At 53.8% G+C, this 18699-nt stretch overlaps 7 protein-coding genes and 1 non-coding gene across 8 annotated transcripts; 3 read left to right on the top strand and 5 right to left on the bottom strand.

Moving 5' to 3' along the window:
• Positions 1-125: 125 nt before the first annotated feature.
• Positions 126-4577, bottom strand: INS49_006154 (uncharacterized protein; the record flags this gene model as incomplete). The annotated part of the gene is made up of 2 exons (XM_043166928.1): positions 126-4449; positions 4507-4577. 2 exons carry the CDS (start codon positions 4575-4577, stop codon positions 126-128), a joined length of 4395 nt encoding a protein of 1464 aa, XP_043028072.1.
• Positions 4578-4960: 383 nt separating this feature from the next.
• INS49_006153 (uncharacterized protein) lies at positions 4961-5557 on the bottom strand (the record flags this gene model as incomplete). The annotated part of the gene is made up of 2 exons (XM_043166927.1): positions 4961-5251; positions 5318-5557. The coding sequence occupies 2 exons, from the start codon at positions 5555-5557 to the stop codon at positions 4961-4963; spliced, it is 531 nt and encodes a 176-aa protein (XP_043028071.1).
• A 1434-nt stretch (positions 5558-6991) lies between these two features.
• INS49_006152 (uncharacterized protein) lies at positions 6992-7771 on the top strand (the record flags this gene model as incomplete). The annotated part of the gene is made up of 1 exon (XM_043166926.1): positions 6992-7771. The coding sequence occupies one exon, from the start codon at positions 6992-6994 to the stop codon at positions 7769-7771; it is 780 nt and encodes a 259-aa protein (XP_043028070.1).
• A 400-nt stretch (positions 7772-8171) lies between these two features.
• Positions 8172-9959, bottom strand: INS49_006151 (uncharacterized protein; the record flags this gene model as incomplete). Its single annotated transcript, XM_043166925.1, has 3 exons — positions 8172-8727; positions 8783-9305; positions 9365-9959. 3 exons carry the CDS (start codon positions 9957-9959, stop codon positions 8172-8174), a joined length of 1674 nt encoding a protein of 557 aa, XP_043028069.1.
• A 1507-nt stretch (positions 9960-11466) lies between these two features.
• INS49_006150 (uncharacterized protein) lies at positions 11467-13339 on the top strand (the record flags this gene model as incomplete). The annotated part of the gene is made up of 2 exons (XM_043166924.1): positions 11467-11848; positions 11886-13339. 2 exons carry the CDS (start codon positions 11467-11469, stop codon positions 13337-13339), a joined length of 1836 nt encoding a protein of 611 aa, XP_043028068.1.
• A 633-nt stretch (positions 13340-13972) lies between these two features.
• Positions 13973-14110, bottom strand: INS49_006149. Its single transcript has one exon. It is a non-coding gene; the product is annotated as a tRNA-Arg (tRNA).
• Positions 14111-14793: 683 nt separating this feature from the next.
• Positions 14794-15355, top strand: INS49_006148 (uncharacterized protein; the record flags this gene model as incomplete). The annotated part of the gene is made up of 2 exons (XM_043166923.1): positions 14794-15068; positions 15145-15355. 2 exons carry the CDS (start codon positions 14794-14796, stop codon positions 15353-15355), a joined length of 486 nt encoding a protein of 161 aa, XP_043028067.1.
• Positions 15356-15938: 583 nt separating this feature from the next.
• On the bottom strand, positions 15939-17673 carry INS49_006147 (uncharacterized protein; the record flags this gene model as incomplete). The annotated part of the gene is made up of 4 exons (XM_043166922.1): positions 15939-16971; positions 17027-17175; positions 17241-17310; positions 17366-17673. The coding sequence occupies 4 exons, from the start codon at positions 17671-17673 to the stop codon at positions 15939-15941; spliced, it is 1560 nt and encodes a 519-aa protein (XP_043028066.1).
• Positions 17674-18699: the final 1026 nt, after the last annotated feature.

Raw genomic sequence — 18699 nt, 5'->3', positions numbered from 1 at the left:
TTCAGCCGGCACTCTTCCTCCCTCATTCTCATACACATGTGGTCCATCGCGACAGAACATGGGTTAGGAAATATAGTGGACTTGTCGTCCCGAATCCGCCGGCGCGGGCTGACTGCCCACGGGATTCAGAAGTCAAATTGCTCGCCGCACCATTTAGATGGCCGTCTAAGGTGAGCGTCACAACTTTCTGCCGCCAGCAGTTCCACAGCCTCCTTGAAGCCGTTTTTTCTCGCGATGTCGGCTGGCGAATCTCCATTCAAGTCCCGCATCGTATAAGCTTTGGCACCCTGTGCAAGCAGCAGCCGGATGCTGGCAAGTATCGTTGAAACTCTTTGCCTGAGACTGGAATGAAGATCACAAGCCACGTGCAGAGGTGTCGATCCGCTATCGTCCATGGCGTCCACGGAGGTGCCAGGGAACAAAAGCAGAGCCTCGACCACCTTTTCAGTGGACCGGGCGGCAGCGATATGAAGGGGGCTACGGCCCTCATGGTCTTGCGATGAGGGGTTGGCACCCCGGCGGAGGAGCTCTTCGACTATTTCACCTTCTGAACAAAAGCAAGCAATATGCAGGGGCGTTCCGCCTCCTTCCCCCACTGCGTTCACGGGTGAGCCGTAGTCTAGCAGCTTGCTTACTATGGGTACCTTGCTCTGAACACCACCTGAGCTAGTCCAACAGGCATCGTGGAGCGGGAGTAATCCCAGAGAGTTCCTTATTGTGGTATCCGCTCCGTGCTTGAGCAGCACGTCGACAACGTCAAAGTCGTCTCTGTCGAAATGTACATCAGTACTCGAAAGACTCTCACCCCTGTCTCCCCAAGGGGCCCAAGCGATGTTCGAACAGGCTATCGATAGTGGAGTCTGGCCTTGAGCATCAACAGCATTGACTTCTGCGTGATGAGCGAGAAGCAATTCGATGATATCGCTGCGTGACTTGTCGCTCGAAGGCTTGCATGCCAGCCTCGAATCGCTTATACAAGCTAGATGCAACGATGTCCTAAGCAGGCGATCAGCGGCAGAAACGTCGGCACCATGTTCGAGAAGCACAGAAACAGCGGCCTTGTTCTGTTGTATGACTGCGAGGTGTAAAGCAGTCCTGCCGTCTCCATATTTGTTTTCCAGTATGTCTTTCTTCGCCATGATCGAATTCATCGCGTCATGTTCCTGTGAAGGATACTGTGATAGGTATGCTTGCAAAAGCGCAACATCCGGTGCACTGACCAAAAAGGCAAGGATTTTGCTGCTGGTCTCCCTTGTGTATCCCGCCGACGGGAAGGCATCTACTGTTAATAGATTTCCAAGAACTTTGGTATTGCTGTTTTCGATGGCAAAGTCGATGGAAGAAATGACTTCGCTATCCTTCCAGACGCGGTCGGCCTTAAGCCAGAAGGACAATCCCAGGTTGGCTGCGAAGTAGAGAAACTCCGTCCGCTCGTCTACATCTTCCTGCAGTGCTTTCCAACGATCCCAAGTACCATCACGCAAGCGCCAAACAACATGACTTGGATCTAGGCCTTCGACATCGGCCTTCCGAGCATGGGTGAAAAGTTCGGAGGTCGCGTAGGAAAGGAGAGCGATGTAGTCTTCTAGAACTTGTGAACTACCAGCGGTTGATGCCTGACGGGACGCGTGATCAGGCAGAGCCGGCTCGTCGCAGTGAGCTTGGTCTGTCACGGATTGATCTTCCGGCTCATCGCAGTGAGCTTCGTCTGTCACGGATTGATCTTTCAACCAGCCTCTCATAACGTCGTGAGCTCCCGCTGATCCTGATAATCCCTTCAAGCTGCGCAATGCGAAAAAGTTGTCATCGGACCCCATAGAAGGGGACATCGATAAAGAAATCCCATTGGAGCGTGATCTCTCGCCGTTCGCAGGTAGGGTATCTCTTTGGTGCATGTCCAGCTCGACTGGGGTATGTGCCCCATCGTAAGTGCCTGCTGACCCAAAGCTGGCTACGCTTGAAGCTCGCTCTGATGCAGACCGACTACTCGTAAATCGCTGAGCCACTTTGCGTGCTTTGACCAGTGAGTTCAGCTCGGCAATACGTATGTAGTCGAGGCAGACACTCATAATTGAAAGATGAGCATTTGCCAGGCTCCTTTCTGCGAAATCTGAGTTCAAAACGGAAAAACCGGGGCCTTCCATGAAGTATTGTCGGACGGACTCATGTATGACTTGAACCACTCTGGTCTCTCCAGTGTTCAGATCAAGAGACCCTGCGCCGGCGCGGTCAGACCAAGCATCATCAGCAGGCTCATGGCCGTTGCCGGTCCTCATGTTGAAGCCCAAAAGACCTCGAGACATGTGTATTATTCGCTTCTCCAGTTGCTCGTCAGTCTTTGTGTAAACGTCGGATTGCCGCCACTGGTCTAGGCTTGACGGGGCGGTGTCTCCTATGAAAGCCAGTATGTGATGCCACTCGTGGAGACGTAGGGGTTTGGTAGGCAACAACGCCCACTGGAAAATCCTGACAATCATCGTTGAGGATGGCGCTGTAGTCAGTAGTTGACAGAATAAGTCCTCAAGCTCCCGTGGCACAGAATCCAGGTGCTTGAGTAGGGATCTCAGCCCTTGTCCTTCATCGTGTTTCCGCAGAATGTCTTTCAACACCAGAGAAACCCAGAGAAACACTCCCCCTGACTTCTGCAATATCTTCTTCTGGATGGCCTGCTGATCTGCATAGTTGCCGGCCATGCCGAGATCGAGCCGCCGTGTTACGAACTTGACAATATCCGCGTGATTGTGGTCCTCCATAATGATTTCAGGGCAGTCGTTGACAGCAATGGCAGGGAAGTGCCTACTAGACAAGCAGACGCTTAGCTGGACGCCTGCATGGTATGCTGTCTTTGTAGTTTCCCGCCAGAAATCGGCCACATCGCGTATGGAGTTCGAGTCGCACTCATCAATTGCATCTATGAATATAACAGTTCTTTCCTTGTGGCCGGCGATAGCTGATTTGAAGAAAGCCCTGAGCTCTGCTTCCTCCCAAGGAGCCAAGTCTTCGCCAAACAAAGCACGTCTGCTCTGAGCGAAATTCAGTAGTGCCCCCAAGAGGTCAGTACTCCGAGAACACATCTGATGAAGGATAGATCGTAACATCCCAGTTGGCGAGTGTTCCAGATCATCGCCTTTAGCATTGAAGAAGAATGACGCGACGTGGTGTTCGGAGACACTCGTTTCAATTGTAGCTCTAAAGAAGGCTTCTTTGAGCAATGTCGATTTTCCAGAGCCCGGCTTGCCTCTTAGCCAAAGAAGACCACAAAATTTGGTTTGACTCTTATGGGCGAGCCAGTTGACGAACGCTTCATGTTCAAAGAACCAAGAGCAGGTTCCTTCGGCCGGCTTCTCGAAACTCTGGGTTCGCTGATTCATGTGCGGAAATAATAAAGACTGCAGACAGATCTTCTCGCGCTCACCCATGGCCCCCGCTCTGCTCTCACGAGACGAGATCGCCAAAGTGTTGGCTGTGAGTGAATGTTTATCAACGCGATTTGCTGTCGTGGCATTGGATCCGGCGAGCCAGTCGTAGATTGAAGTGACTTCCCCACATAATCTTTTATAATTTGGGTCATCGAGCCCCATGAAACGGCACATTTCCATATGGTTGGCTTGGATCGACTCGGCTCGTTCCCGAACATCACCAAGCAGGCTCGAGAAGTGAGGAACGACCTTCTTTCCGAAAGGTCCGAAATTCAGCCCAGGAAGTCCAAGTCCTTCCTGAAAGGTCTTGACGCGGAAATCGTATTGACTCCAGACAGTGGAAAAAGCTTCTTGGGCTCGTTCTAGGTCATTCGTCTTCAGCCTAAGGGCATCCAGTATGGCCGGGTTCGTTCTCATTCTCAATGCGCTGATCATGCTCCTCGCCCGGTCGCCGAGTAAAGCGAGGTCAGGGCTGCCTCTATGCGGAGTCCCCAGGAATATCACGGCGGCTGTCGATGCGACGACATTTTCCAAATCATCAAGAGAGTTTGATGAACTTGCGAGCATTTCTTTGACGACTATGCCTCCAAGACTGTGTGCAATGAAGACTAAGGGGCGATCAAGGCTGCGGCACGCCGCGAGTGAATAGAGGAGGTCTTTGCCATGGGAGTGGATGGAGTTCTCGTTCGTTGACCCAGACAGGTAATTTGTAACTCTGGTGTCATAACCGTATACCAGGATTCGTGCACTCGGATATTGGACGGGAAGCAGGTCCTTTGGCCAGAAGAGTTCGGCTCCCTTTGTGCTTCCATTTTCTCGCCTCTTCAGATCTGGGTCGGACCGGATGGACGGTGAGGGCGAATGCCCCCTTGAGAGCCATGGAACAACACGTTGATACGATTTCTGGCTTCCATTTTCATTCTCGGAAGCTTTGACGCTGGAACCAACAGTTGTTGATTCACTTCGTTGGGTATGTCTGCATGCCCAAGTCTTGTACGGGTGTCCCTGAAGGCCATGAATGACGACGATGCTGCGACAAGGGTCAATTGCAATCCATAGGGAGCACTCGAGGGCTTCAAGAACTAACTCAACAATAGGCAAGCCCGAGTCTGGTTCGTGAATGACAGTTATACCTGTGTTGCGAATGGACAGGTCCATGATGCTTGACTGAATTGACATCCAACAGTCCAGAAACAAAATAACTCAAGTCAGACATGCCAACGACGCCCGCAGGCGGAATGGAGGGGTCACATGCATGCTGTTGACGAGGCTGTGTGATTGGAGCCCGAATGCATGTGCACATAAACAGTTAGTGACTCCGACAGGGTTACTCCGGGCGAAGCCCGTCGTCCTTGAGACATGATCACTACTGCAGGGGCTGGGTTACACAGTCCCACATCGGTCGGTCTTGACGAGCTGTGACGATGTTCGGAGCGGACGCCGCCCTGGATGCTCGCTCGGGCACGCCACTAGCCATTCTCTTCTATTTTTCATACATCAAAGGTATATGCCACATGCTAATAGCCCCTGAATCTATTGTGCTAATAAGGTCTGTGCCTTCTCATGTTATCAAGCGCAGCATTTGTGTCCTCGTTAACTCGCACCTGAGCTCCCAGCCTAATGCCCTCGCTGATATGGGAATCGCGGGTGAGCCAAGACGGGTAGACAAGGAACGACGTTGGCAGGAAGTTCGCATGCTCGAAATCTATGATGTTCAAGCGGCTCGAAGGGTCTTCACCATCCTCCATGATGAAGTTTGTCAGGTTCATGTCGCCAAAGCAGAGCCGCAGATCTTCCGACACCAGGTCTGCGGGCGGGTAGCCGGGATTTGTCTGTGGGTCATTAGTCTCGACCTCTAGTAGTGAAGAGTTCCAACACTGGAGTTTCGTCTGACTCACCCTGTCGTTTTCCGCGTTTATCCAGTTCTGCAGATCTTCCACGCTCTCATATTCCCGCGGTGACTCGGAATCCTCGCGGCCCCAGACAAGACTCGTGATGCGACCGCCTCCATGGGGACCTGGCGCCGTGTCTTCGGGTGGCGTAAAAGAGTACAGAAGACAGATAGCCTCAACAACCCGGTCCTTGAACATACATAACTTGTTCTGCTTCTCTTCCTGGCTCATGTTGTTGGACTTCATAATGTTGTGCTCGATGTCTCTTACAGACACGCCTTTGGCGAACTCCACAACGATCAAACCATAGTCCAATTCATTAATTTCTGCCTCGAAGCAATCGTAAACACGGGGAACGTGGAACCTTGCATTTGCGTTGTCGTCTTTGGCTATTTGGTCGTGTGCCCATGCCTGGGTGTTTGCCTGCCATTGCAAGCGCAGAACATCGAAGTCGTACTTGGTCCAAAGGCAGTCCGCACCAGGGGGCAAGTGACCATTGGTAAATTGGAACCCCCTCACCACTTGAAACTGGTATTTGTAGCGTCTTGAGTTAAGTTCATCGGCCAAGGCGGCGGTGATCTCGTCACGGATAGGCTTCCAGCCTGGAGTGATTTAATTTGGTCATCGGCCATGTTGATAGGGGAGCAAGGCGACAGGCGATCAACCGTGATGGACGCGTTGACTCAACGGGTGTGCGAGCTTGTCGTCTCTGTCCCTGCTTTCGTGATGCGAAACGGCAGGACGACGTTTACAATCGGCCGGCCACCGAGGGGTTTGTAAAGGCTCGCCAGGCAGCTTTCATGGGGAGGGGGTTGCAGCCTGGTTTTTTCCAGACCCATCATGATATAGGTCATGACTGGCTTAAGTGGATTCATACGAGTGGTGAGATTGGCATAGACACCAGTCTCACAATATCATGTACAGGATACTGTTATAAATCAACTTGGAAAATGCAATGCGAGTGAAAAAAACCAGTCCTTTCAATTTAAAATACACAAAAATGAGAGTGACATGGAAGAGGCAGCACTTGAGAGCGTGGTATTGGATGTGGAGGGCAAAGGACCGACACCTTTCTGTAACCTCGCAGCTTTTTAAGCTGCCAGGGTTCAAACCCTTCCCACGAACGTAGATATGTTCAGCATGCGTCCCAGAATTCGGGATGTCCAAGGGAACGCGCAGTCTGCAGAAACGACACAAAATATCCTACAAAATTACTTGGCTGTGCCTCAGTCCTTCAGTTGCGATCCCTTCATGAGTCAGAGCCATGGAAAGTGTGCTCCTCTGTTCCTATGCAGCCTGAGACCGGGCTCCCTGACCCTTGCGACCCTTACTATTATGGATTTGACATGCTACACAGTTGGACACATTTATTTAAATTTCTTGTGTGTTGTGTGAAAGCAACCTTGATACTAAATTCATGGCTATTCCGCTTTCATACAATCAGAGGATGCTCTCTGGATCTAGCAATGTGTGGAGAGATCTATCGTCTAATGTTAAGCGCGGCCCGTCGGGAATAAGACAGTGTGACGCAGCAATGACATTTGCCCGGGAGGCGATCTGCACACCACCAGACGACTTCTTAAACGGCCGATCTGCAAAGGCTCCGTCCATCGACAAATTCACATTTTATACATTAGCTGAGTAGTCTATCCGCTGATCTGATTTCCGGCACATTTAGGCATGGACCGCATACTCCTAGCCCCAGAACCCCTAATCCGCGCCGTCCTCGTCGCCCTCTGCGACAGCGAGCGACTCCACGCCCGCAGCCTCAGGTACCTCGACCGCTTGGAGAAACTGAACCCAGCACCAACACCCGCGGCAACCACCAAATCCGAGGCCCCCGCGAATACCCAGCCACAGCCCACAGGCTCAAAACTGCTGGGGAAAAGAAAGGCCGCCGAGCCACCACCCCCACAAATATGCATCCAGTGCAAACATGCCTTCCTCCCGGACAGCAACAGCCCGCAGGCATGCGCGTTCCACCACGGCAACCTTAACATAGACCCCTCACATCGCACCTGGGCAGACGCAGGGGCAGGCCAGGAGGCCTCACAACAACATCCATACCAAGACACCGACGACAACCGCGAGGACAGGCCCGAGGGCTTCTCCTGGTCGTGCTGCGGGAGGGGCGGCGCGCGCCCTGGCTGCACCGAGGGCGAGCACCTGGCCGTCAGGGCCGACGACCGGTCCAAGCGGCGGCGCATCGCCGACGACGCGGCCCGCTCGGACGAGCCGCGGGTGTTCGAGGGCAAGGTGCTGCGGCCGAATGAGTTCGTGAACGATAACTTCGTGGAGGAGGACGACACCAGTAGCTCGGACGACGAGTGGGCGTGGGGTGGCCCGGTGTCGCGTGGTGTTGTGAGCCCCGTGGTTGAGGGTGGTGCTGGCGGCGATGGCGGCGGCGACGATGTACCGTCGGAAGCGACGGAGAGGGACAGTGGAGGTGGGAGCGAGTGAGTTTTGGAGTCTGGTGCGACTGTTTTTGCTATTGGCTTGACGTGACCTCGAGTGCGCTGTGTACTTGGAACAATCTTGGGAGTCGGTCCATAGTGCTTGATGTAAGCATTGGAGGTGAGTTGCGAGCACCTGGATGCCAATAATCTCGGGATGGTGGTTGCTGGCATCTCTTATTTCAACAGGATCAGTGTCTCTGGGCGTACATATGGGCGTCTTATGGTAACCTGCATGTCTGACCAGTCTGTAAAAATCATGTATTGGATATTACTGGTTGGTGACGCCTAAAATGAACCGTCTCTCTGAACGCCTTCGTGGTCCTGACCCAGCCCCGACTCGGAGCAAACTTTGACCAAACTCTCTAGCTCCTGCTCCACGGTTTACAACCAGCTGCCTACCAATCCTAGCGGTAAGCAGGCCTTGGAGGGGATACCTCACTGGAGCTTGAAATATGCCTCTCAATCCTCACAATGCCTTCATCCATCTCCTTGTCACCCGAGCTTTCACCGGCCACAGCTGATGTGCCATAAGGATCCACCGCCCATACTCTTGTGTGCACGCGCCCATCCCTCTGAGCAGGGTTCCAACCCGCACCATGAGCACCACTCGAGGACGGGCCAGGGCGGTACTTGCCCATGGCCGAGGGCGCCTGGGTGGTGTGGAGAGGGTGTATGACGGGCTTGAGAGAGCCCTGGCTGCTTGACTTGCTCGCAGCCCTGCCCTTATCCCCGCCAAAGATTGTGCTCATGTTGAACTGTGGTGCAGCCGTGGTGCGGAAGACCCATGGGTTTCGTATGGGAAGCCGCGGCATCTGCTCGGATGAACGTGCGGCATCCGTCGTTGAGCGAGCCGCCTCGAGGTCCAGGCTATTCAGACGGATGTTCAGGAGCTGTACATCGTCTACCTCGTTGACCTGGCGAGCGCTGATGCTGGTCTTGTTGCTTGAACGGCCGCTGGAGCTAAGATGACAAGTCAGTGGGGGCGCAACGAGTCAACTTGTCGGGGTGACCTCACTTTTGCGAAGCCTGCGTTGACGAAGCGAAAGTAGGCGCTCTCTTTGCCCGAGACCACATGCTGCTCAGGCTTGAAGGAGGCTGTTCGGATGGGAAGTACTCCTCGTTGAGTTTTGGAAAGATCTTGCCGAGGCCCAAGGTTCGCAGGTATTCACGGTACAGGTCGTGAGCATCCTTCGTCAGACCGAAGTAGAGAAATACGATGAGGACCTCGAAGGCATATGCGTATGTCCCGTACAGGTGGATCCACGGGACTGTCGAGATCGGAGCGTAGTCGATCTGGTTCCAGCCATCGCTGTGGACGGATGGGAGGTCGAATGGCTCTGACCAAGGCATCCCCGCGCTGATGTTGTTGTACAGGAATACCAGCTGCATGGGGAGCCACGGTGTGAGTATCGTCAGGGTCATGAAGTAGAGCTTTCTTCGTGCCCTTGCGTTTCGGGCCCGGGCGCCGGGGTTACTAGAGTTCCACAGACTCTCTCGAGACTCGGTGTCAATCTGCTTGTACCTCCACCATGTGATGACTGAGGGTAGCCACAGATTAGCAAGACACGAGGCCGGAAGCGTTGCAGGAGCGGCTTACCTGCGTAATAACCAGCGCAAAGTGAGAAGATTGGGCATGGAAGGAGGAAGAAGACCACGAACACCCAGTTGGTCTGGAAGATGGCCTGGCATCCGATGATGCCCGAGATGTTGTACCTCATCTTAATGACGAAGAAGTAAAGGATGCCTTCCAGCAACGGGACAGGGAAGATGATGAGGGCGTGGGCGAGGTTTTTCCTTCGCTTCTCGCTGCCCGTGAGCGTGGTGGCCCGCAACGAGGAGATTTGGATCGCCACATTGCGCAGGATCGCACAAGTACTGGCGGCTACCATGGTCTCCAACGGTACCGCAGAGGCAAGCTGGATGTCGCACCACCCATAGCCCCGAGGCCAATTCGCAATGTCGTCGTTGTGCCATGTGAGTGTGTTGGTGAAATGGTAGAGGTTCATGAGGGCACCGGAGATGACCAAGGTCGCGCCAGCGAGCTCGCCGCTTCTGCAGAAGAGCTGCATAGGCACCAGACATGCCACGACGGCCGCAAAGTGCAGTATGCTTCTGCAGATGATGTTGAGAAGCTGGCCTGTCGACGGGCCGTAGTTGCCGCCAACGTAGTCGATAGCTTGCTCGAGATGCATACTGAAGGGCTCGTAGAGTGCGAAAATCAGGGAGAGAAATTCAGACCCTGAGCTGAAAGGGTGTCTTGATCGAGATGCCAGTGTCCTCGGTGACGGTCGTCGGCCGCGCCTCCTGATGGATATCCACAAAGAAGACTGGTAAGAATTTTGGTGAGTGGGAGATGCCAATGAGGTTCGTCTAGGTCTGTTGTGCGCCTCGTGGCAAGATATGGCTGAAACCTGCACAAGAAAGGTTCCAAATTTGCAAGCTGAAAGAAGAGCTCAGAGATAGATCGTGAGAAGAAAAGCATTTCTGGGGCGTACTTAAGCTGACCCCGGGGTAGGGGCGATGCCACAGAGCCATTGAGGAGCGCTGAATTAGAGTGTCTATTCAGAACGAAACAATTGACACCTGTCATGTAATTGAAGGAGGCTAAATGTGAGATGAGACGGTCTATTGTCTGAATAGGGAGGGTTGGGGCATGAGGCAGTGGGCGGTAGCCTATTGAGAGGCGGGCTGTGGTTTTGGTGAAATTCCTATTCAAAACCCAAATAGGAAATTTCTCGCCAGAGCCAACTCGGCTCAATAAGACAGGTGAGAAAATCTGCCCACCAAGGCTCAGAAAGAACAGGTCATCTAACGCAGCTTTCAGAATGGTTTTGGCTGGCCATAAAACCATGTTAAAGGCAGCGCTCTGCTGTTGTTTGAGCTGCACGTCAATTGCTACGGATGTGAACATCGATAATTGTTGAGGGCTGCTTGGTAGCAGCAGTCCCGATGAGATTGAGTGTGGATTTGCATGTTGGTGGTGTTCCTGCACTACATATGTAGGCTGATGGGCTCAGACCACCAGAGACCTTCCACCTTTTCAAACTGGATCAAAATTGAGGTCCTTTCCTCTTCCCTGCCCTGCACTGTGCGGAGATTTATCCGGACTTCTGCAAAAGCAAGTAGGTCTTCACATCATCGCCTTCCAGAAACCCCGCTGGTTACATTCGGTCTCGTATTGGCCTCTCCAGCTCAGTGCTGAAGCGCGCGTCGCTCTCGCGTTTGTCCAGAGACGTTCGTTTACCTGCAGTGCTTAGTTGGTGATTATTTCTATTGCCCGTTTCCAGTTTAACTTTCGTCGATGCACTCGGAGAACTCGTCACGAACCATTCATCTGATCTGGACACTCCTCCTAGTCGAATCGACGAAAGACGGGTGCTCGATTCCATCACGGCTTCATTGATGTTATTACGTGTGATTGATAGATCGATCGGAGCTGAGAACTGTCTTTGGTCAAAGTTAAACATATTCTGGGGAGCACATTTGTAAGTCAATAGATGAAAATGCTCGGAGTGCTGATTAGACCGGGAGGGGGCAGCAATGACAGCAGACGTGCGTAGTTCTCTATCAACTGTGAAATTCACTCGAGTACAAATATGGCAAGAAGTCACGATGAAAAGACGGTCCTAAAATACGGGAGCATTGGCTATTTGAATGTTCTTGGCCATATCCAACCGTACCAAGCTCCCGGCCTTCATGATGAAGACACTTGTCACTCTAGCTTCCGCATTCTTTGCGACACAGAGTTGCTATGCTCAGCAAGATGTCTCCTTTCTTGATTCCTTGGGCTCAAGCTTTGGTATAGCCGGTAACGCAGACTTTGACTATGTCATTGTGGGTGCTGGTACCTCGGGGTCCACCATCGCTGCCCGCCTGGCCGAGGACCCGGACGTCACAGTTGCTGTGGTCGAGGCTGGTGGCTTCTATCAAATCGAAAACGGAAATCGCAGTGTCGTTCCTGGATACTCTGTCTTCAATTTCGAAATCTTCAGCGCTCCTGTTACTGACTGGGGAATCCTGTCAACGCCTCAGGCACAACTGAACAACCGCCAGGTTCAATACTCCAGAGGCCAGGCTCTTGGTGGCTCTTCTGCTATCAATTTCTTGATCTTCCACAGGTGTGCTGGACCTAGATCAATTTGCTCGAGTCGCTGACAAACCAATGTACGGGCCAACTCGTGGTTCAATGGATCTCTGGGCAGAGGTCGGCGATGACACTTACAAATGGGACAATGTGTTGCCCTACTTCAAGAAATCTGCTACGTTCACACCTCCGGATCCTGCTACCTTTCCAGCCGGCGTCACACCGTCTTTCAACGAGTCAGCGTTCGATAACTCCCTTGGTGGACCTCTTCAGATCTCATACGGAGGTTATACTCCCGAAGCTCTCGTTCCATTTCTGGATGGTTTCAACGACATCGGCATCGGCCCAGCTGAGGACTTCAACTCGGGAGACTTGTTAGGTGCCAATTGGGTCACAAACAACATTAATCCGGAAAATAACCATCGGTCTTCATCCCAGACTGCGTTCATCAACCCATTTCTGTCGAATACTTTGATTACCATATATCCAAACACTCTGGCTCGTCGCGTAGTGTTTGACGGCGTGACCGCGACAGGCGTGGAGGTTACCACCGGAAGAGCAACCTACACGCTTTCGGCACGGAAGAAGGTCATATTATCTGCCGGCGCATTCCAGTCTCCCCAACTTCTGATGGTGTCAGGCTTTGGCCCAGAAGCCAGACTGACGGAGCTCAGTATTCCTGTCGTTCATGCGCTCGAGGGAGTGGGGGAAAACCTCCAGGACCATCCAATCTTCACTGCCTCGCAGGCTCTGAATGTTCCTACCTCCTCTCAGTATGACAGCTTCAGCAGCGTAGGCTACGCCGAGGCCGAAACACAGTATCTTGCTAATCGCACGGGACCTCTGTCGCAGAACAAGGCAGTAATCGGCTGGGAGAAACTTCCCAACCGCGAGGGGCTCTCTGATGCTACCAAGACCGCCTTGGATGCGCTGCCGGACGACTGGCCTGAGCTCGAGATGCGAGTTGCCCTTTACTACCTGGGTGTTACTAAGCCAGATCCCAATGCTCAGTTCACAACTGTGTTCGGCACCATAATCTCGCCTTTATCGAAGGGCTCCATTGACATCGTGTCCAACTCGACAGAAGACCTCCCGCTTGTCGACCTCGCCTACTTCAGCGACCCATGCGACATGGAGCAAGCCGTCGCGGCCGTCAAGCGCATTCGAGACCTCTGCGCTAGTCCGTCCCTGTCGTCCCTGCTGGATGGACCGGAGTTCGTGCCAGGCCCAAATGTCACCACTGACGCTGATATTGAAAACTACATCCGAGAAAACACTGGCACGATCTTCAATGCGGCAGGCACTACTAAGATGGGCAGGGCAGACGACCCCACGGCCGTGGTTGATCCACAATGCCGTGTGTACGGTATTCAAGGGCTAAGAGTAGTTGACACGGCCAGTTTCCCGTTTGTGCCTCCTGGTCATGCGCAGAGCACTGCGTACATGCTGGCTGAGAAAATCGCTGATGGTATCAAGAACGGCAATTGATTGTGAACCGCGAGGTGTGGGAATCCGGATGTGAATGCAGGTGGAATTGAATCCAAAAAAGTAGTTGGTGGGCCGCCTATACCTGAATCTTTCTTTCTATTTTTTGCATTGGACAACTATCTTCGATGCTTTTCAACTTCGTCTTTTATGGGGAAGGCCCAAAAAGACCAGCTTTACGCAATGTGACAGGTATAATTCTACTTCATGTAGATCGTCAAATGGATGCAAAACTTTCTACAGGAGCTTGTACCCCTTTTCAGCTACACTTAGTTACCGTTAGATTCCCATAACGCGCGAAGCTTATGCGAGCAGGCCTTTTATCTACTCCAGCTATTAGGATAGTCTGCACAATTATTGATTTCTGGGCATTCTTGTTGCTGCTACGACAGAGTTCAGGGTCAGAAGCAGCTACCCTTAACACGCCAGTTGAAGTTGAATTGGCACTATCGATATCTCTAGGAAAGAGAAGCAATTCTGAGAGCTGGCCAGGCAAAGGAAAGAATCGCCCAGAGGCAAGTACGGCCGTTCGTCAGCCGCTTATATAAGTCGACTCACTGCACCCTCTCGCGATACATGGCAGCAGAAGCCCCTCAAGACAGACGCCAAAAAAAAAAAAAGGCAAAAAAAGAAGTGAGCCAGCTCTGGGAATCGAACCCAGTCCTTGGTACCCCCGGTAGACAGTGTGGCTTCTAATTGAGAATGATTCATAGACCGTTAACAATTAGCACGCAGTGTCCGAAGGTACCCATGCGACCACTACACCAAACTGCCTCGTTTGTTGAAGTTGCAAAACTGGTACGGTATATGTGTCTGAGTGTTTGCTCCTGATAGAAGTGAATTGAAGGCCTCAAGAAACTTCGACCCAACGCCTTGGAAGGCACACAAGCTGGGACGTCTCATTCAAGCACCGCCGGCGCAGTATCGAGAGCATCTTGAGCGCATTGAGGGGCAGTATGCCCTAGTAGGTTCTCAATTCAACACACAAGAAATAACTGACATTCTATGCCAGATGATAATTGTTTGCCGTCACTGTCGCACGTGTGATCATCAAGGAGGAATTCTCAAATCTGTGCTGTTGGACTTGATGAGAAGCAAGTCGGTGTTGTCAAGTAACCTGAGATTGCTTAGTTGCATACTAGACAGTTTATTATGATAAGTGAACCTGTCGTTCCGATAAGCAGATATTGGGAGATATCGCACTAAAAGATAGCGTGCAAATGCTCCACCCCTGTCGACCCCAACCAGCGTGTTTGCTCGACGCGATGACCCTCCAGCTGCCGCATTGGATCGCATCGCATTCAAATTTCCCGTCTTTCCTTTTGCCCTTCGCCCACATCAAGCCAGCAAATCCCCCATTGCGCGCCTCTGTCCCCCTCAAACGGTTCCCCCAGCCACTCTCGCCGCCGCCACCATCAGACTCGTCCCATACCAGAAATTTGATCTACTCCACCAGGATGTCTTTCCTCGCTCGCCGTACCATCGTCGCTGCCCCGCGCGCCGCCCGTGCCTTCAGCACCACGCCCGCCCGGCCCCTGGCCAAGATCACCATCGTCGGCAACCTGGTCCAGACCCCGGAGCTGCAGGCCACGTCCACGGGCCGCGAGGTCCTCAAGTACGCCGTCGCTTCCAACACCGGCCGAGGCGACAACACCAAGACGTCCTACTTCAGGGTTTCCAGCTTCGAGGCGGAGGGTCCCCGTCGCGATTACTTCCAGACCCTGCCAAAAGGGTCAGTATCCCCGCCCTCTTTTCGTGGTCACGGAAGCAGTTGTGCAGAAAGGAGAAGCTAATGGTTTTGCTTGCAGAACTCTTGTCTACGTCGAGGGCGAGGCGACCAACGACAAGTACGAGGATGCCGAGGGCAAGACCCGCACTGCACTGAGCATCGTCCAGCGTGAGTCACCACTGATCCCTCAACGCTCCAACCGCGAGAGCGCGACGCTGACCGCGACTGGTCCGCAGGCAATCTGGAGGTCCTCCGCAAGCCCCGGGGAGATGCTCCCCCAAGCTAAATAGGCATGCCGAAGTAAATAAATTACCACCCATTGGACTCGCCGGAACTCGAACTTGTTGATTTGGATGACGGTTCTGCACGAATTGTATTACATACTTGATGGTTACGAAGAAGAGATGAAGAATTGTACGGGTTTTCCGGCGCGGTCGCGATCTCCACTCTTCCCCACGGCTGCGTTTTCATATGTTACACCTTTCTTCTGCGATACCACCTTGGTAATTCTGCTCGGGGGCGTATTGAGTAGTCGATGCAAACTATTGTCGATCCAGAAGATTTATTCGATTTGACGCCTAGTCGCCAGCTTGGTGCTCTTACTGATTCACATGCAAATCCGACACGCACGTCAGCCCTGGTGGATCGGTGGTCCCCTGATGTGCACAACTGCTGCCTTGCGAGTCGAACTTTGGCTTACTGTATCCCCGCGAGCCCACATATCAGCAGTGATGCGCTCAGTTCCGGCGAAAGTGGCTGGCTCTAATGCATCTATTTCAGTCTATGCGACTCCTTCTGACCGATATATAAATGCGTACATGCAGCCCAGCCCAGACGGCCCAGCCTTGTACCGTGGTGTGTTGCCCATGCTTTCTAAACCAGACTGCAAGAGTCCATACAACCAAAACCGGCCGCGACACCTCCTTCTTCGCTCTGATCTCCCTTGGTCCTCAACAGGTACCCCGCCTCCTCATTGTGCAGGATCTTCCCCGTGCCCTGGTCCCAGACGCAGCTGCCGTAGATGCCCAACTCGCAGATGACCCCGCCCTGCTCGAGCTTCCCATTCCGAAGGATGATATTGCTCACCGGCGGCGGTGTGATGAGCTCCATGAGGATGTACGACTTCCAGTGCGCCTCGGGCAGGCCCTTCAGGAACGGCGGGATGGCGGCCCTGTAGCAGTTGTTGCCGCCGCCCTCGCGCTGCGGCTTGAGCACGTAGCGCTTGCACTCCTCCGGGTCGAGCGCCAGCTTCCGCGCGGCGAGCCCCGCCTCGCCGTCGTCCATGGGAAAGATGTTGGTGAAGGTCGCCCAGAGGTCCTTCCAAGCCTTCGAGTCCTCCGGCACGAAGCGGCTCAGCCCGTGGCCCGCGGACGAGGGGCCTACGGGGGGCGTCGCAAGCACCTGTTGCACCTTCTTGGCGCCCGCGAGCTGCGTGAGCACCGTCGGGCACTTGATGGCGCCCGAGCGCTCGAGGTGGTACCGCGCGTCCCAGGCCTTCGCGTCCGGGTAGTCGGACGGGCCGTAGCCCGCGCGCAGGTAGACGACGGCGACCTCGAACTCCTTGTCCGGGTTGCTGGGCAGCCGGTAGAGGAGCTGGCGGCCCGGCGTGTCGGCTATGCGCGTGCGCTGGAGGGTCTCGCTGAAGGGGAGGCGGAAGACGGGGATCCGCTGCGGGGAGGACCTCTGCAGGGCGTATTCGAGGTGCCGCTGGTCAAAGACGTTGCGCTCGCCGTCTTGCACGAGGAAGATGATGCAGGTCTCGAGGCCGAGCTCTGACTTTGGGTATGCTTTGAAGGCTGCCCTCATGCCACCTGCTAAGCCCTCGACGCTGTCGCTGCTGGGGAGGTTCAGGCTGCTGTGCGCCCCTGGCTGCTTGAGGGACGAGTACTCGGTGTCGGCGAGGAATCTGGGTATTTGTGAGTTATCCAGCTGTGTTGAGGGAGCATGAGACCTGGTCTTACTTATGGAGTGAACAAGTTGAAGACGATAGTCCTCCGAAAGAAGAAGCAATTGTGTTGAACTCGACTTGCTTGACCTTGGGCATCGATGACGGGTCAGCCGTGTCCTTGTGAACCATGTAATCGGAGCGGAACAGTCCCAAAGAGAGGCTCTACAATCCCGTCAGTAACTGGTGTCGCCAGTCTTGACCCCAGGTGCCGGTAAACATGCTTGAACGTAGCCTTCTTCCTTGACTCTGGAGTGAACCTTCCACAAATTCCCAATGAAGTCGTCTCCATCTGCAACCCTGCGCCCGTCAGTGTTAGGTTCCAACGCCTCTGTCGGATAGACGGACCACTCACTCCTTGACCATGTCGGCTAGAAAGCCCTCATCCTGGCTGACTTTGGCATACAGCTCGTTGTATGCCGTCTGCACCCCCTTCGCCTGGTCGAAGCAGACCTGCGGAAACGGGCTGGGAAACAAGGTCACGGGGACATGAGTAGCCAGCACACCTTCTGGATCTGTCTCGGCAGACACCAGCGACGGTGGTGGGCGGACGGCGAGCCCGTTGGCGATGGACCAGTCTTTGATGACCTCGACAAGCCTCTCCCTCTCGGGGCCGTCAACATCTGGGGGATAGCTTTCCGCCGTGAGAGCCTGGGTAACCATCTTGAAGGGGCCGTTTTGTTGCTGTGAGCCCAGGACAGAATCTGCAATGCTCGTCAGTCAAAATGGCCATTTAGCACGGTCGTACAGCAGTGCTTCATTGGGGGTGTGACCACTTCTACTGCGGGCACGCCATTTTCGGCAGACCTACAAGAATGTTGTAAACTTCAACCAGATTGTCCCGGTCCGTGTCTAGATGAAGTCGAGGCCGATTTCACAGATCGCATAGAGTTCGTTAGCATTATTAATCCTTTAGCTGCTCCCGAGTCCGGAGCCCACGATGCACTCTGCCCCCCCCCCCCTCTTCGGCCCCCTTCGATCCAGCGAAAGGATGCCGACTTGCACATGACGACAGTCCAAACCACACTCGTTCATGCCCCTTCCTCTACACAGCACTTACGACATGATGCAGAGCACTCCGAACACATACGACAAAGCCAAACAAATTATGTCCAACACATAAAGGCTATCCCGAGACTCTTTCCTGGGAGTCAGCCATGGAAAACCCTGAGAAAGTCCCTTATCAGCGATAAGGCGGGGTAGCCTGGGAACCTAATCGGCCAACCCCGCCACCCCTGCCAGGCGCTTCTCAGTCACGGCTCAACCCGCCTGCCAGCCCAGGTTTCGTTCACTGCCCAGTGTGCAGCGCAGAGAGAAACTTCCTGCGGTCGCGTCACCCAGCACGGAGTCGACGCGCTGTGGGTAGGCAATTCAAGGTTTCCGTTCGAGTTGGCAACGCTACCTGCTGTTGCGACCTGTAGATATCTTTTCAGATTTGTCGCCCTGTGCCTAATTTCCTTCTTCCTTCAACTTATCGCCTCGATCCATCCACCTTCGTCTCCTTTTCTTCCCGCAGGCAGCCCTCCTGAACAACGATACTGTCCGCTGGTGTTTCGAGACACGGTCCTTCCTGCAGCGACCCTGGACTGCACACCATCGTGGGCATTCCCATCAACGTCCTCGACGACCACCGACAGACCGGCCTCAACTGAGCACCATAACTCTTTCCCTCCCAACAACCATTGTAGT

Source organism: Diaporthe citri, assembly GCF_014595645.1.
Source record: "Diaporthe citri strain NFHF-8-4 chromosome Unknown scaffold_2, whole genome shotgun sequence".
In the NCBI taxonomy this organism is placed as follows: Eukaryota; Fungi; Ascomycota; class Sordariomycetes; order Diaporthales; family Diaporthaceae; genus Diaporthe; species Diaporthe citri.
This window is presented reverse-complemented; position numbering and strand designations above follow the sequence as displayed.